Raw genomic sequence first — 18,257 nt, 5'->3', positions numbered from 1 at the left:
TCATGAATTCGAGCGTTTTTCGGGTTGACATGCATATGCAAAACATTGCAAAACATTGCATAACTTCAGAACGGTGTACCCGGACGTCGCAAATTTGGTCTCAAAATATGCGGGAGACTCAAATGAAAAAAGTCATGACACGATGCGGCAAAATCTTTGCGCGTTGCGGAATCATGGCGCGAAACGTCAAGGGGGGGGGTCAATTTGACCCCCCCCCCCAGTTAGAATAGGGTTAACATACGAACCCAAATATGGGAGTAAAACCACACAATACAGCCATTAACAGAATGATCAGAGGTCAAATGAACACCCTGAAAACTCTCATTTATTAATTTCTTACGCTTAAAGTTTTATCATTCTCCCAGGAAATAAAATATCAGTATAGGTTTTGACTAAGAAAACAAGAAAACAAATCATATTACACACTGTATGTTACCTTTAACAGCTACACTGATGAACTGCCCATACAAAAGAAGGTACTAATAATGTCCAAGCTATTATGAATATGCATTAGTCACAGAAGGTATTCCCACCAACTGCACAAAGTGCTCTTGGTCTCCTCTGCTTTATCTGATTTGATAAAACTGTTTAACCACCTTGTTTGTTTGTTTTTTCCTTTTAAGACAAAATGACAGATCAAAGAGAAGAAAATATATAAATGAAGCACTGGTAAAAAGAGCTGCTCTCGCACACAGTTCATAATCTTTTAGAATTAATGTTTAAAGGTATGAAGATGCAGTTGTTAAAGTTTAACTGTGCCAAAATCATACAGTTTCACAAGTGACGGTGTCATCCACATGTGCGCGAACGCACACACACACACACACACACCAATGTATAAACCTTGGACTCTTTTCTGTTTAAATGTTAGGGGGGAAAAAATGAAGATTGCATTCAAGTGAATGTGTGAATTAAAGATGAATAAGGAAGTTAGTGGTGACCCCTCACCCCCAGGGTTCAGAATGTGCCCTCCACCATGCATTGGTGCGCACACACTCACCCGGCTGCTGCTGATGAGGGGGGACCACGCCCATGTGGGGAGCGGGAGGGGGGTGCATGACGGATGAAGGGGGGTACGGCTGGCCCATGGGTGGGAGCATGCCGGGCTGGTAGGAGTGCATGCCCTGGTTGTAGGGGGAGCCATGGGGGCCGCCGTGGGGCACGGCTCCGCCGTACATGTCCCCCTGCATGGCGTAGCCTGTGTCGGAGGAGGATGAGGTGTTCAAACTAACTCAAAACAACAAAAAACTCTTTAATACCCGTGGAAATTTCCAGAGCTCTGCATACTGTCACTGGTAGCATATTCTATGAAGCCTTACAATTTCCCCATAAAACTGCATTTCCTATCAATGATTTCGTCTCTCTTTCTTTAAAACACTTCCTTAATTGGATAATAAACAATTGGCACGATATGTTTTCATACAAAATGACAACAAAAAGCACATTATGAAATTACATTAATCCCACCCATACTTCTTTTTTTTTTAAACACATTTAACTACCCTCTTCACACACTTATCTACCCTCTGTTGATATGATTCGGTTTGTTTTTCCCTGAATACTTAAACTATGCAGAGCTCTGTTCCACAACTCAAAAGGGGAAAAATGACAACACAAAATATGTCAATAATTGAAAGCATTGCCAAAAACAAATGCATAAATAAAACAAAAAACAAAATCAAAACTACAACAACCGTCAACATATACTTGCAAAGCTTAATGCATATTGGAACCAGTAATATGAATTTGGGATCATTAATCTCAAGTGTCGGGTGGTCATGCAATATCAGTGTCACTGAGGAAATCATGCAATTACAAGAGGCTGGCATATTAAACATCAAACATGCGCAATGAAAAAGAAACCACAAACGAATGATGTCATAACCTGTGTGTCATTGTATAACATCATTCAAAAGTAGGAGGCATGCAAACGCAATAAGCAAAAGAAAATACTATCCATGCACTGCCAAACATCAATTTCAATTCCCAATTTCCCCCAAACAAGAGGACAACCAATCATACTGACAATTTAGAACAGAAGCAAGAGTAACCCAGGTGCACAATTTTTTCACTGTTTTTTTTTTTCTTTGCAGTGAGATATGAGATATTTGCACATAGAATCCACTAACAAACAATGTTAACACATTCACACAACTTCACTGTGAGATCAGAAAAACAGATTTTAAAAAAACAAACAAAAGTATATAGAGATAAATATCACACAGGTATGATATGCAAATGACACCCTAGGCTGCTTGCACAGCCTCCCAGAGATCTTGTGTAGACTTCTAGCAAAAAGAGACATCTCTAAATTACCACCGTATGATTGGTTGATTTGTTGAGTTGCCATACCGACAGGAGTGGGCGGTCCCACCACGCCCATGACGGCACTGGAGCCTGGAGTGGAGGGTCTCACTGCGTTGGGCCCATGAAGGGCCTCGCGGGAATAGTAATTCCTGGCACAAGAGAGACACAAAGTCATTAATTCTGAGATTTGTAAAACTGGAGAACATCAAACATCACAGTGACTCTCAAACGTATCCCTGCATTCCCTACTACAATTACTTGAAGTTAAAGCTTTGGAGTATCTTGAATCGAGAGAACTGAAATGATGGATATGCATGAACGTAGGCCTTGAAACTTCGTATCTCAGCAACCTACTGGAGTTCATGATTCTGGCACATTTGGATAAAACTTAATAATACCACATACTGCATTGAAGTTCAATAAAAAAAAAAAATAATAAATAAATAAAAAATCCCTCAAGAACAGAGGCATCTGGCATCTGCAATGTGGACGAACAAAGGGCGGAAGAAAGAAAGCTGGCCCTAAATCAGGATGAATGAATGGTCTGTAACTGGCATACATGTAGCTTTGGTCTAATCGGAATACTTGAAATGGATCCCCCACCCCTCCCGTAAGCAAAATGATAATTTTGCATGAACATAAATGCAACAAATTACTGATAAAGATGAGAACAAAAAAGCGTGTATCCTAGCCACAGTCTGGCATTGCAACTCCTCAGGACCTACATTGTCCAATGACTGCCCATCTCAGAAATCAGTGAAACTACCCAAAGCATAGGTCATTGATAATGAGACAGTTATATACATCTATAAAATTAAATACATAAATGAATATTGTATGTTTGAAGGGTGAAGAATTACAAATATCAATAAACAACAACAACAAAATATGGACGAGCAGCTGTTCAAAGAGCTGGACCAAGAAAATTAACAACAGGAGATGGAGACCATATATACACCCAAAGACTTTTGAAGCAGCTCACCTGGACAGCTGATGAGGGTAGATCATCCTTGCTGAATGCTTCATGTGTACCTCCTTGCAGTGTCTCACCAGGCGAGAGTAGACAGGGAAGGGTCTGAAATAAAGAATAGTAACAGAAGACTTGAAAACAAAAAAATTGTCATAATTTGCTGTGTCACAATCAGAGTTTATACTTTGTGATAAATCACTTGGAATCATCATTAAAGGGACTGTACAGTACTGGTTGAGGTGGGGATTCATGTTTTGAACATTCCTAAGTGAGATAATGAAAAGCCTTTTATGAAATATGAAAGAGCATGTAATTTCAAGAAGGATTCAACGTTTATTTGATGAAAATTGGTTTTCAAATGGCTGAGATATCCAAAAAAGTGCTAATAATAAAAGGCGACATGCCACAACTTTATTAGGATCTCTTTGTTTCACCTTGTTTTTTGATATCTCAGCCATTTCAAAACCAATTTTCATCAAATAAACTTTTGATACCCCTTAGAACTGCATGCTCTTTGACATCTCATAGAGTGGTTTCTGAATATCTTGCAAAACGTTAAAAGCTAAATCCTCACCTCGACCAGAACTGTACACACCCTTTAAAACTGCTTCCAAACATTTGGTTAGCTCGAAACATTGATTCATTTGGGAGCATTTCTGTTTTCACAAAAGGGCAGCTTCAAAGATCTTCATCTCAAATCACACACAAGGTCATCTTCAAAGCGTTAAGACAAAAATGAAAGAGAAGACCCGGTGCTAGTCGGAAGAAAATGCTTCGTAACTGGCTTTGACACTTTTGTGGAACAGCTAAAATGTTGAAACGTACAACTGTTTTTCCTACAATGTAACACTAGGAATAAGAAGCCATAAACTTGAATGCTAACATGACATTGACAATTTTTTTTTTCATATGACCTATGACCTGAGGTGTCCTTCTTCTATTGACATCTTGTATGTTGGAGATCTAGACCCTTTGAGCTCTATTAGAGAAACAATCTAATAATATCATGGTGAAGTGTGATGCTGAGGCCACATCCTCCCAGGCTTACTGGTTCTTCTTGAAGCGGGTACATGTCCTCCAACAGCAAAGGAAAGAATTTTCTCCTGGAAAGGGATAAGCATGAGAAAAAAACAGAGCATGTATTACACACACACAAAAAGAAAGGTGTATGTAGAAAATGGCTGTCCAGTGACTAAAGTAAAGAGATGGTTTCCACAGTCACTTCATAACCTTGACCTTGCTATAGTTTGAGCGAAGGACATTTTTTTTTTGGGGGGGGGATTTTCCTAGTAATTGTATCATTTGGATACATTTGTAGTTGATCCTGTAGTATATTCATTTGAACAAGGCAGACAATAAAGCTATCAAAATATAACAACCAAAAAATTGAACATCATCTGACAAGTTATACAAGTTTCATAACACATTTTTCAAGCCACAATACAAGAAGACACTCAATGGACCAATGTATATAAGTTTAAGGGGAAAATAGAGGGACATAATGACACAATACTTAACATCTCGAGGACACAATTCAAATTTCAATGGTAGAAAGCATGCAAGGTTGCTACAATATCCAGCCACATTCGCAATGCATAAATCTTATCACATTTTTGGTCATAAGCGCACATAAGACTGTAACAGCAACATTGTCCATGTATAAACATCTTTTCGTTCCCCCCCCCCTTTTTTTTTGCACCTAGACCTGCCTACAAACACCAATTTCATCCACATAGCAGAAGTACACTTAAGTGAATTGGGGGAACAATACAGATTACAAACATTTTCTCTAAAATATGCCTGTAATGTAAAATCATGGTAAATAACAAATCTCATGCTGAGTGCAAAATAGTGTAACTGACCAATTACTTTTGTTTTACCCCCCCCCCCAAAAAAAAAAAAAAAAATCCCTTGGGTGAATTCTAGTAAAAGGAAACAAATATTTGCTCTTATTCATTTGTTTCTGTGACAACTGCAAAGTATGCATTGTTCTTTTTTCAATGCTGTCATTCATACATGCTTTGTATTATACTCACTGATCTGTCTTTTCAAATTGATTAACAGTTGAATTTATAAATGCATCATGTTGTAGTATGTATTTCCTTTTATTGATGGAAATAAAACAATTGAATTGAATGTTGACGATGTACCTTAATCCTTTTACCGTCCTTGAAAACCAATACTTTTGGGTTGGTGTTGTTGTTGGGTTTTTTTTTTTAGCACAAGTAATGTTTTGATTATTACTAGCACATTTGAGGAAAAGAGCTTGAAGATAAGCTACAAAATAAAGTAACAGTATGCAGCATGAATACAGTAGAATGTTTCTTTTCTGACATATTTCTGCCTAGATCTTTACTGAACTGGGGCCTGTTCTGTCACGAATTAGAATTAATCTCACTGATCAAAATTGATTTCATTTGAAAGTCTATGCAGTCCAGGTAATAAGGAAAGATGAAATCAAATTAAGTCTTGATGAAACATATGGCAGTTCAGATATCATGCTATACACGAGCATCATGATGCAATAATGACTTGGTGTTTCATTGGTACATGTCAAGCAAACATAAACAAAGAAATCATGAAAGAAATGAATGATGATGATCAATAAGAAAAAAAAAGGGAACACACAATGACTTTATGGCTGTAACACACTGTACTTAACAAAACAGTGAAATAAAATACACAAACACATTTCACAAATTGCGGCAACTCCCTTGTTCGCATGGGATGATTACAGATTTACCGCAGACCCTGCTCAGAAACTGTGCATAAACAAAATTAAACAAACAAAACCAAATATTCTACCTACTGTATTAGGTGTGAGAATAAATACTTCATGAATAATCAACTCATAAATGGTTAGTGAGCATTAAGTAAAAGGAAAGTAAACATTACACAGATGGTGTTGGTTATGCATTCATGACATATTTGTTAAAGAGTGGTGAGATACAAGCTAAGTTCAGACAGCTATCCTTAACTTTGAGGATAGGCTAATGTAACTTTGAGGATGAGCTCGTACTTACGTATGAAGCGCCAAGTGTCGTATGGTCTCTTTCATCATGAAATTGGTCATTTTGTCATGAGATGACAATTTCGTCAACAGAATGATAATTTCAGATGAAACTACAAAATTATCATTTCTTGACGAAATGACCGATTTGTGACAAAAGAGACCATGCGAAACTTGTCGCCCAATATGTACCAATGAGCTTATCCTCGAAGTTAGCTTATTCTCAATATAAAGGATTACTGTCTGAATGTAACTAATATTAGGGTATTGTCCTGTGGTTATTTAAGTGTTTCATACTCCAGATGTCAATAGGGATAAGAGGTTCACTGATGACAGATATATTTAGTTCATCGTTATAGAATAACACATATCCGCGTGTCTTACTTTGTTAGTTTGTTTCAAATAATACTCTTTGTAACAACACCAATCAATAAGGAGAAACTTGGAATGGACATTTCAATTTTTTTTTACAGTAATCCTCTGGCTTAAGTTGTTGAGGAGGGTTTGCCATATCTATTTGTCAATCCTCAAAGCTTTTTTTTTTTTTAATAATTGTTGGATGTTCCTGAAAATAAAACAAAGAAAAGAGAAAGAAAGAAAGAAAAGATCTGCAGTATGCATCTGGGTTTATGATTCTTTGTCGTTGATTTTGACTTTCTTTATGAGAGAATATACACCAAATACATCTTCAACAGTTAAATGGAATGTGCACTTTGTGTAGTTACGTTTCTAACTGTGTCTATCTTAAAATGTAGTTATGGTCCTAACAGTTTCTACATGTATCTTGCCAATGTTGTAAGCCTTGGCCAATAATCACACTTTTCTCTTTTCTCCTCCACAAATGAAAGAAAAGGGGCACACATCAAAACCCAAAGGCTGTAAAACCATCTTGAAGAATGCTTGTCCTAGAGGGAGAGACCCTATCCTATTATAATAGAAGTGAGAGTTGGTGATTCTGCTAACATAACACTACGTTGTCGTTGCAGGGAAACAAATTTGAAAAACCTTTGGCAATCATAAATGAGAAAATGGCGGCATGTTCTACACAATATTTGCTATACCAAGGACACGGTGCTGACAATGTTGGTCATTTCTGCACACAGCAACATGAGGTAGAGGTAGTGCAATGTTTTGCTTCATGATAGGAAGGACAATGAAGAAGTCATGTAGGGCAGTTTTCTTGGAATTTTTATGATCGTAAGGCAGAAGGTAGACTCTAGGATAGACACACACACTCAAAATCAAGTCATAAAATAATCAATGCTTCATGGAGAGACTTTGGGGAAGGAGAGAGAGAGTGAGAGGGGCATGCGAGAGTAACAGACACTATAGACGGTGCACACTTTGACTGAGGATGCATGGGCGGTGCAACACTGAAAGACAGCAGAAGGGATGGGGGGACGAGACTCACGTTTGGTGGTGCCATCGGTGCCCTCCACGGTGGTAGTGGTGCCTAATTCAAAACAACACAATGTCATAGTTAAAAGGTCAGCCGGGGGCTAACTCACGAGTCAGCACCCACCCCCTACTCCAATCCGCACTCATCTTGGGGGCAGGGCTCTCGGTGGTGGGATACCTCAACACCCCTGTGGCCACGGCTGCTATTAAGGAGCTGCGATCCGCTCTCTGGTGTTGCATGTGTATCTTGGAACTCACAGATGTTAAAAGAGCTTAATCCTTTCAGTAGCAGGGACTTAGGATGGTGTGTACAACACTATAGGGTTTCATGTGCCAATCGGCTCTCAAAGCACATTAAAGGTTAATGTGATGACATACACTGCACAGACACTGATCCTCTCACACAATCAACATCCAGAATCTACTATGCCTCTCACAAAGAAAGAAGATGGTAGTCTGTCGACCACAGAAATATCAACAAGGTTCTACCTTGAAACAGCATGCATTTAAGGGCCTTTACATGGGGGAACATAAATGTAGGATTTTGGATACTTACATGCACGAGGGCGAGGGAAACTGGGTAACTATGATACTGCAATGTATTTGGTACACCCTAGGTAAATTGGTTACCACCCTACCATACTGGAATTTATGGTACGCTCGCTAACCCTGCAGCAAACTTGGTGAAGGCTATTAAACAGCGCATTTTGCAGAAAGAAACCTACACTCTCTTTTCCACTGGTTGCTGCTGACAGTGTGTCGCATGCACAGCTGGCTTTGACTCTGATTAACATGATTTAATGATAAGGGCACAGCAATGTTGCATTCAGCTTGTAATCAGATGTTTGAATTTTCTTTTCATTTGATTTTAATCATCACTTAAATCAATTTGTTATCTTCTTGTTAAAATGATATCAATGCCAGTTATTTGAAAGATAACAAGAACATGAGCAAAAGTAGCATAGTACTACTTCAACTGCTACTATCAATAACTATAAAGATAGTGATGATGCTGATGAGGATGATGAAATTAATATCAATAATAACAAAAATAATGATAATGATACTATTACATCTACCATTACTTTTATTATCATTATTACTACTACTACTTACTACTATTACTACTACTACTACTACTACTACTACTACTACTACTACTACTACTACTACTACTACTACTACTACTACTATACTACTTCTATTACAACTACAATGTACTTGTACTACTACTGCTACTACTGCTGCAAATGATAATGACAATAATAAAAAAGATAATGATAACAATAAAATAACTGATACTGATACTGATACTAATGATAGCAATAACAATTATATCTAGTTATATTGGCCGATAGCAAACATTGCATGCCGACACATCGCTTTCTAGGCTTGGGGGAGGAGGGGAAGGAGGGGGAGGAGAGGAAGGAAGAAGGAGGGAAGTCTGGAGGAGGAGGAGGAGGAGGAGGAGGAGGAGGAGGAGGAGGAGGGAGTCGAGGGAGAGGAGACGAGATGCACGGGACAGGTGACACGATGGTGTTTACCTGCTTGCTTACCAAGAGACTCTACAAAGGAGAATTCCATCATCACCCGATGGAGGTCGATGTCGGAGGAGAGTAAGGACAGACAAGAACACAGAATTTTCTTTGGTCATTCATTGCCACTCTCAAGTCTCCTTGTCTCTCAAAACACTTTAAAGGGATAGTACAGAATTGGTTGAGGTGATAATTCAGCTTTTAACTTTTTGCAAGGTACTTTAACCCGTTGAGGACGGTTTGATTTTGCTACAACATGCATTTCCCATAGACACCTGCCCGAGTATACTCGGGACTCGTCCTCAACGGGTTAAAGCCACATTATGAAACGTTTAAAATCATACAATTCTAAGAGGAATTCAATGTTTATTTGATGGAAATCGGTTTTGAAATGGCCGAGATATCGACAAACAAAGTAAAACAAAGCGATCCTAATAAAAGGTGGGTCCCACATTTTATTAGGATTACTTTGTTTTGGACATCTCGGCTATTTCAAAACCGATTTTCATCAAATAAACTTTGAAATCCTTTTAGAATTTTACTTTTTTATATTTCATAAGAAATTTCTCATTATCTCACAAAATAATCATCAAAACATGTTAGAAACCTCAAGTCCCATCTCAACTGGAACTGTACCATCCCTTTAACTCGAATCTACTTCAGGGATCATCTCTTACTATGGACTCTTTTATGTGCCAACACGGATGTGTAGATGCACAAGAAGTTAAATATACAACCAACTGGTGAGGGGCAAAGTTTTGATTGAATTGATACAGAAAAATTTCGGACAGAAAACAGGACAGTGTGAAAGAGATTGGTAGGTCTGCAAAATCTCATTATAAAATAATAGTTAGTAGCATTATTTCAAATTACGCATATATCCGGACAGTGCACGGAAGTTACGATGAAAGTAGATTTTATCATCACAGAACTTCAAAGCACTGAACATAAAACAAGAATTATTAGGCTGCTTGTTTGCTTGGTATAAAAAAAATATACATCGTGTATATAGGGTATGAAGAGGCCCATAGTTTGCTCTGCGCTATATACTTGTACATGAACATGAGGTTCTGAAATTGAGTACTGGATTTAAATAGAACTCTGATTAATAGATTGATAACTTTACAAGAAAGATATTAGCTCTAGCAGCCTTGGCGCTAATAACAGCATGCAAGAAAACAATAAACAAGGAATGAAGCATTAGGGGAATTACCTGTGTCGGTTAATCAAATGCATAAATTTTGCCTTGTTAAGGTGTATACAGTGTATGTGAAATAAAGATAAAGCATTAGTATAATTGACCATGTATAAATTCACTTGCCCGCTTGCTAGGGGCTACTAAAACTGCTGGGTTGGTAAAATGAACAAGTGCTTGTCTGTTCAAAGCAAAAGAGTGAAATATCTCTTGCAATGCCCTAAATTGAGGATGAAACTTAAGTGTAGTTTGTTTGGATGGCCATTATATAGCACATGTGTGATAGAATTCATTCATGTTATATACATATACTGTACAAAATAAATAGGCAAACATTATCCCTAAATATGAAATGAAAGGTTATCAGAATCGAATTTGGAACTTTCAAGGTAAGTTGGAGGAAGATTTGTAAAAGGGGAAGGTCAGACTTAGCACATAAGGCTACTGGAGAAATCAAAGCAGAAATAAGCCAATTTTTCCCCCTTTTTAAAAGGAAGAATGCAAAAAAAAAACAAACAAAATGAGAACATGAAGGCACTATAAGAATAGTCTCACAGCTGGACATAGAGACATACAGACAGACAGACAGAGAGGGGAGGAGGAACATAGTGATAGAAGAGGAGGAAAAAACAAATCTAATAAATAGATGAAAAGTTTGGTAGCCGAGACATAACTGGGGAGGACTGACATCCATTCCAGTATAATAGTCTTACATGACAAACCTGAGAAGCGGTGAAATTCAGAGACTGATTTGTCAATGTTGACACCTGGATCCAATCAGATAGATTTGGCCATCAATCTTTTCAATGGACTTCTCTTTAATGTTACATCAAAGCGGAAAAAAAAAAAGTTGAGCGAAATGATATCAAAGTCTTCTTGAATTATTGCCTGAACCATGACATATTGGAGTTTGACCCAGACAATCACCCTTCACCTCATATTGTGCCCCAGTTGATAAGCTGATTACCCCGTTGTACCCATTTATATACCATGATTAGCAAAGGTAGGACAAATACAGCATATATAAATGTATCTAAAATAGAACATGGATCCGAAGAAGAATGAAATGGATGAGTAGACAGACAGACTAAACAATATGAATATATAATGCCTCAGTGACCTTGGAGAAGGGCTGAACAGAAAATAGGGGGGGGGGTTGTCAAGGGAAGACAAAACAAAGCTGTAGACTTCATCAGAGTAGCAAGGGAGAAAAAGAAGAGGAAAGATAGGAGTATAGAAAGGTCAGTTTAGAATTTCTGTCCGACTGGCCAAGAGTGGCAGAACCCACACAGCCATCACTTACTCGCTGCCCTGAGGTGGCCGCTGTTCTCCACAACGTGGGATATCAAATCTTCCAGGTCCTCGTACATATAGTCGCAGCCGTCCCAGCCGCACTCGTAGACCTGGATCCCGTTCGGGTCCACGGTGGAGCCGTCCTTGCCCGCCTGGCCCGGGGTGGCCGCATCCTTGCCGGACTTGTCCTTGTCCTTGTCCTTGTCCACCTTGGGCACCTTGGGCATGTTGGCCGCGATCTGGGCCGCCTGTACCTCAAATCGCTTCCGCTCTGGCTTGGACAGCTTGCGCCACTGTGAGGTTTGCCAGGATACATTTCAGGGTGGGACAGAACAAAAATTGTTTAAACTTACAGGTAAGACATCACATAGGCGTATGACACTGACAAGGAATATACAGCTTACAATGAGTATTATGTAATTACTCTTCTTTGTTATCTCATTAAAGATAGTAATCTCATTGGAAATAGGAAGAAAGCAAGAAATGAAACAGCCTATAATCCAACAAACGAGGTTTATGTGCTTGAAAAGGCAGCAATATATGGTGCACACTTAATGCTTCACAGCACTTCATACAACATCAAACTTAATATTTCATACAAAGCAGTGTATCTGCATGCTCGAAAGAGCTTATAACACAGAGTTCAAGCTCACAGACCTCCTGCATGGAAATTATTAATCAAAAACTTTTTTGTGCTTTTAACGCATCTGCCATGATGGCTCTATGTTTTTGGAAGATCTAGTTACTCAGTCTAACTTGGAGCATTAAAAAAAAAACAAGATATATATAAATATATATATATATATATATATATATATATATATATATATATATATATATATATATATATATATTCACAACAGTAGGTCAATATAAACTCCGTTGGAGACGTAAATTTGACGAATTTTCGCCCATAGGGCTTTGTCAAGTCAATACATTTGACACTTTATTTTAAAGTGTCAAATGTATTGACTTGACAAAGCCCTATGGGCGAAAATTCGTCAAATTTACGTCTCCAACGGAGTTTATATTGACCTACTGTTGTGAATCTATACTTTCTTAGGACTCCGAGCAGAAACTATTTATTGCTGTTATTCATATATATATATATATATACATATATATATATATATATATATACTCCTAGATGGGTCATTTGGAAGACATTTCCATTTGTTTTATATGCAAATTTATTAATACATGTTCAATGGCAGTTTACGCAATGGAGACACGAAAATTGTCTCCTTAATGACCAGTTGTCTCCCTAATGAAGACACTTCCCCCCAATATGTTTCCCTATATATATATATATATATATATATATATATATATATATATATATATATATATATATATATATATATATATATATACATATATATGTATATATATATATATATATATATATATATAGATATTATATATATATATATATATATATATATATATATATATATATATATATATATATATATATATATATACAGAGTTTCATATCTATTTTTTTGATCTCCAGAAGCTTTTCAAGCCATCTTTCATATGTCCCTCCTTTTTTTTCCCCACTCCTTCAGCTCGCCAATATTTAATGCATATAGAATGTATTGTGATGAAATTTGCAGTATTGGTCTTTTTTTTTATACAGTCCTGAAATATTCCTGAAATGTTCTTCCTGTTAGATGCAACTGTCTTTGAATACCATCAAAAGCAGAATTGAAGAAGACATGAAAGTAATATCATGTTATACATTTGTATATATATATATATATATATATATATATATATATATATATATATATATATATATTATATATATATTTATATATTTCTAGTGAAGGTCTTCAATAACAAGTGCTGAAAATTCATATAAAAAGCCCAGTATGTCTCAGGCATAACATTGAAACAGCAAATCCACAATAATGATGTTTAAAAAAAAGAAGCAAAGTACATTTCAGAATGCAAAAAATTCAATACAATACCCCATCTTAAGTCATTCCTGGAAAATAAACATTTACAAAGTTTTATGATCAAGCATAATTGGTGAGTGTGCGGGGAGCACCAAGTCATAGCCCATGCCAGATGCATCGCTGTATAGAAGAGGTGTTAAGTTTGACACAGTGACAGTCAACATCACGAGTTGCACACACAAGGCAAAATACAAAGCAAATTCATGAGTCCACGACACAAAGAGTGAAGGGGTGAGAACAAAGACATAAAGAGAGAGAAGGAAATGATGAAAGTGAAGAAGACAAAGACGGAAAAGAAGAAGAAGACAAAGAAGAGGAAAGTGAAGAGAAGAATATGAAGAAGGAGAAGAAAAGAAGGAGAAGAAGAACAAGAAGAAATGAAGGAGGAGGAAAAAGAGAGGAAGGAAAGATGAAGAAGAAATAGAGGAGGATAAATAGTGGAAGAGGATAAAGAAGAAGATGGTGATGATGAAGAAGGAGAAGAAGAAAAAGAAAAAGAAGGCGGCGAAGGAGAAGAAGAACGAGAAGAAAAATAATTTCTTGAGAACGAATATCTGTGAGACTTTGACAGTGAAGTTAGTTCCCACGACAGATGTCTGTTAGCAATGCAGACTCTTGGAAGCAAATTACCAGCGTCCTGTTTAACTCTGTCTCCCCAACATCTCATTGTAGGAAATTAGGAAAGCATTATTATCATAAGACAAGCAGAAAGTCATTAGCTTGTGGTATCTGCCATTATTTTGTGCCTTCCTTGCTCTCAAACTCAGAACAGCACAGAAAGCACAAACCTTTGCACAAGCAGTCTGGTAAATATTTTACAATGACACAACATTACAGAGTGAGGTTAGGTGCTTCACAAGTGAGAATGAGTAATATTTTGATAATGCATGTACATCAGTACTCTCACATAACACACACAAAATTGTGAGTGACATGTACTATCAGACTAAGGTCTGTTTGAATATGTTACATCTTAAGGCTCCATTCATTACAAGTTGCATTTCATGACATGTATAACAGTTAATATCACCATCAACACATTGTTTGAGGCCTACAGAGATAAAGGTCAGTGAAATCATGTGACATCACTGTGTAATTACTCAGAAGAAATTATTCATTCATTGCTGCATCTCGAAAGACCACATGCACCAAATGTTATCCACACAGACACATATATATAAGTGTCCATGAAAACCAACATTTAACAAGATACGGCTGTTAAACATTGGTGCAGGCACAAGTACCTAGACTCTTTGGCAAGTTTGATTTCTCTCTCACACACACGCACACACACATGTTGACAACTCCACAAAAACCTGTTGGTGCAAACTTTATTGGGGGTGTCCAGGTGTGTGAGAAATTGAGTCAGCATTCCTCTCTTACGGTTAGTGGAAGGTGATGTGTTAGTGGGTGGCGTCCTACGTTAGTGTTAGACCTAATCATCTTACTTCTGAGCCAATAATTCTGCTGATGTCGCCAAATGTCATGTCGGGATTACTCTTCTTGCATGCTGCCCGATTCTCACTAGCAAACAAGATGAAAGCACTGGGAGGGCGGATGGGTTTCTGTAATAATCCACAAAAACAAAATCGTATAAACACTGCATGGTCTACATAATCTGTCAGATACGCCTTACATCACTTTTCTGCATCATTGTTGTTGTACTCAGTGCAATCACAAATTACCAAATGCAAAGACATTGAATGTTACACTAGAGGTTACACTCTTTGTATCCAAGGGTGCCACATGATTTGGTTGTTGAGTAAGTAGTAAGCCTTTTTTAAATATTTCCATTTCTATTTTGGATAACTTGCTGAGCTGAATGCAGCGGTTGTCACCTAAATGGTCAACATGGAGCGATGTGAATATTTTGCTAGAAACTACCAGGGGTACAAACATTGGTACATTACCATAAATTATAGCTGTTGGTAGGGGGAATGCTAAATACTGCACATGCAGTCTGACTAGATGTTGCAGATTTTGTTGGGCTTTTTTTTTTTTCCTCGGGGATCAATTCTTACACCAGTATCTTCCACACTTTCACCTCACCTCTTCGCCGTTCTTCCCCTTGGGTTTGCTCGTCTTCGGGGTGGAGATGCTGGACGTCGCCGAGGCGGTTTCGTCGACGTCGGAGAACTGCTCGGCCATATGCATGAGGGCGACCTCCTCATCGGCCTTGAGGTCCTCCCCTTCCTCGTCGTCGAGCTCCAGCTCGATCCCCATCTCCATCTCCTCGTCCTTGTCCTCGCTCTCCTCCTCCTCCTCCTCCTCCTCCTCCTCCTCCGTCTGGTCCAACTGCTCCTGGAGCAGCGGCGAGGGCTCCTTCACGGGATTGATGGGCTTCTTGAAGAAGTAGATCTCATCGTCGATCACCTTGTTGGCTACGTTGTGTCTCTTCAGGCCCTTAATCTTGCGCATGGACTGCTCCACCTCCTTGTACTGGGACTCACACACGTAGACATGCTTCTCGGCGAATTCCGTCGGTCGGCCTTTGTGGAAACAAAAACAAAACAAAAATCACATAGAAATTAGCAGAATACAAGATGACTCACAAAGAACCTTGAATTACCCATAATAGCCAAACTTACATTCTTCATGACATCGCAGAACAACGCGAAAATCCAACTCTGGTTTAAAGAGAATGCAATGAATATCACACTCATCTTTTTTACTTTTTTTTACCATTAACTATCATTTTCCTCAATGTTAAATGACACAAGGCATGAACTTTTCTTCCAAAGTACAAATTTGTTTGTGATATAATTTGAAACACAACTTGAGACAACTCAAGTGCAACATGTGAGCTAATTTAGTCAGTAGAGAGAGAGAAAAAAAAAATGCATGAAATTAATAGCACAAAAATGAAGATCACACACAATACACACAAGCATGCATCTCCTTCACCCTCACCATCCCCAACAGAAAACTCACTTGCGATGTAGTCCTTGAAGAGCATGACAGAGCACTTGCCGAGCACCTGGGTGATGTGGTAGGAGGTTTCCATGGAGCTGAGGAAGATCTCATTCTGGAAGAAGAGCCTGGTAGGAGGGTGGACCGTCTCCGACGGGTGGATAAAGACCGGGCCAAAGAAGTACAGGTCGCCACTGAACAGGATGGGGAGTACGTTTATACAGATTTGACTTTTAATTTCCCACATCATTTGACTATGATGACATCTCCAGATACATGAATGTGGTGCTACATAACTTTGGTATGTCACTGTTCTCATTTCTTGCACATCACCAAGATGCAATATTTCATTAATTTCTCACTCATCAGTGGGTAATGCTATATCATGCCCTACCTATTTACAAGGTGGCCTAGGGCCTAACAACCTGAATTCCTTATAATCTCTTGCACTGAATATATACATACAATTTTTGTCCCTATTGTTGCCATCATACATTCAATAGTGTATCATCCTCATGGTCTTAGATATAGTTTACAAACAAAACATGGTGCACCCAAAAAATTTTGGTACACATTATACTAATCGATTTCTAGTAGCAATATACAAATATCTTATCAGCCTGAGAGAAAATGCCAAAGTTAAAAATGAATGTTGGCTACGGTTTGAAACCAGACAAACTCGTCCACATGAATCCCTCGAAGGCAATTACAAAGCTGAGAGACAACAACAATGACAAACTAAAACAGAACCAGAGGCGCAGCTATCAGAGTAACTGGACGGAAAAAGGGGGAGAGGGGAGGTGGTGATTAGGAAAATTTTTATATCAGCCTTACTTTCTGTCCTTCCAAATCTTGTCCATCTTGCAGATGTTGGGTCGGCCCTTGATGGCCTTGATGTAGACACAGTCACCAAGCTTGAACCAGACGCTGTTCCAGCACACCTGCTCAAAGTAGGTGAATCCCTCTTGGTTGGGCATCTCCTGCATGACTTCCTACAACACAGAGAACAAACATACAGACATACAAACACAAACAAACATGGTCAGGTGATGTGAAATTACTAGTGTGCATGTGACTGCTTACTTTGAACAGCAGGAACGTCCACAGCTTCAATTGATTGACAAACTAATTGAGAAAATTGCCCTTTGTCGAAGTAAATAAGAACCAACCACTGTCAATAAGTGCTGTCAATCAGTTGCAATGAAAACAACTTTACACAAGAATTCATTCATTCAAATGAGTCCACAATTGTTGATGATGAATCTAATCCCTCTGGAATGTATTGTATTGAATTGGGAGGAGGTTCACCAGTGACACTCCAGATACTGATGCGACCCAATGTAATTCTCTCTTAGTGTGCACATATCAAGGCACTCCACTATGTTTAATGTTTTCTCACTTTGTAACTCTGGTACATACATATATCAACATAAGTATGTGCATGTATGTAGTATGCATTTAAACATTTATTCGTTTATAGTTTCTTTGTAGACTATCATGCATGCATCCCTTGCCTCTACTCGACATTTTGTGACGCCGTAAAAGCGCGGATAATGTGGCTCCAACGTGTTTGTGACATCTGAAGATATAAGATTGCTTCTCGTCCAGCCCTCATCCCTTTCTCAACTTTGTGGCTTCTGAAGCAGAATAAAGATTCCCTGGATAGCCGTGGTGA

At 38.3% G+C, this 18,257-nt stretch overlaps 1 protein-coding gene across 1 annotated transcript in view; it reads right to left on the bottom strand.

Annotated features, from left to right (window-relative positions):
• The window catches only part of LOC140246302 (protein polybromo-1-like), a 67,609-nt gene that overhangs the window by 13,695 nt on the left and 35,657 nt on the right, over positions 1-18,257 (bottom strand). Inside the window, exons 24-33 of the mRNA XM_072325768.1 lie at positions 17,417-17,574; positions 16,604-16,776; positions 15,722-16,161; positions 15,121-15,237; positions 11,719-12,001; positions 7,699-7,740; positions 4,326-4,380; positions 3,290-3,382; positions 2,317-2,456; positions 1,001-1,198 (exon numbers count right to left, since the gene is read on the bottom strand). Coding sequence (XP_072181869.1) covers positions 1,001-1,198; positions 2,317-2,456; positions 3,290-3,382; positions 4,326-4,380; positions 7,699-7,740; positions 11,719-12,001; positions 15,121-15,237; positions 15,722-16,161; positions 16,604-16,776; positions 17,417-17,574 — 1,699 coding nt within the window. The remainder of the gene's footprint in view (positions 1-1,000; positions 1,199-2,316; positions 2,457-3,289; positions 3,383-4,325; positions 4,381-7,698; positions 7,741-11,718; positions 12,002-15,120; positions 15,238-15,721; positions 16,162-16,603; positions 16,777-17,416; positions 17,575-18,257) is intronic.

This window comes from Diadema setosum, chromosome 2 (genome assembly GCF_964275005.1).
Source record: "Diadema setosum chromosome 2, eeDiaSeto1, whole genome shotgun sequence".
NCBI classification, from domain to species: Eukaryota; Metazoa; Echinodermata; class Echinoidea; order Diadematoida; family Diadematidae; genus Diadema; species Diadema setosum.
The sequence above is the reverse complement of the archived record's forward strand: the minus strand, read 5'-3'. Positions and strand labels throughout refer to the sequence as shown.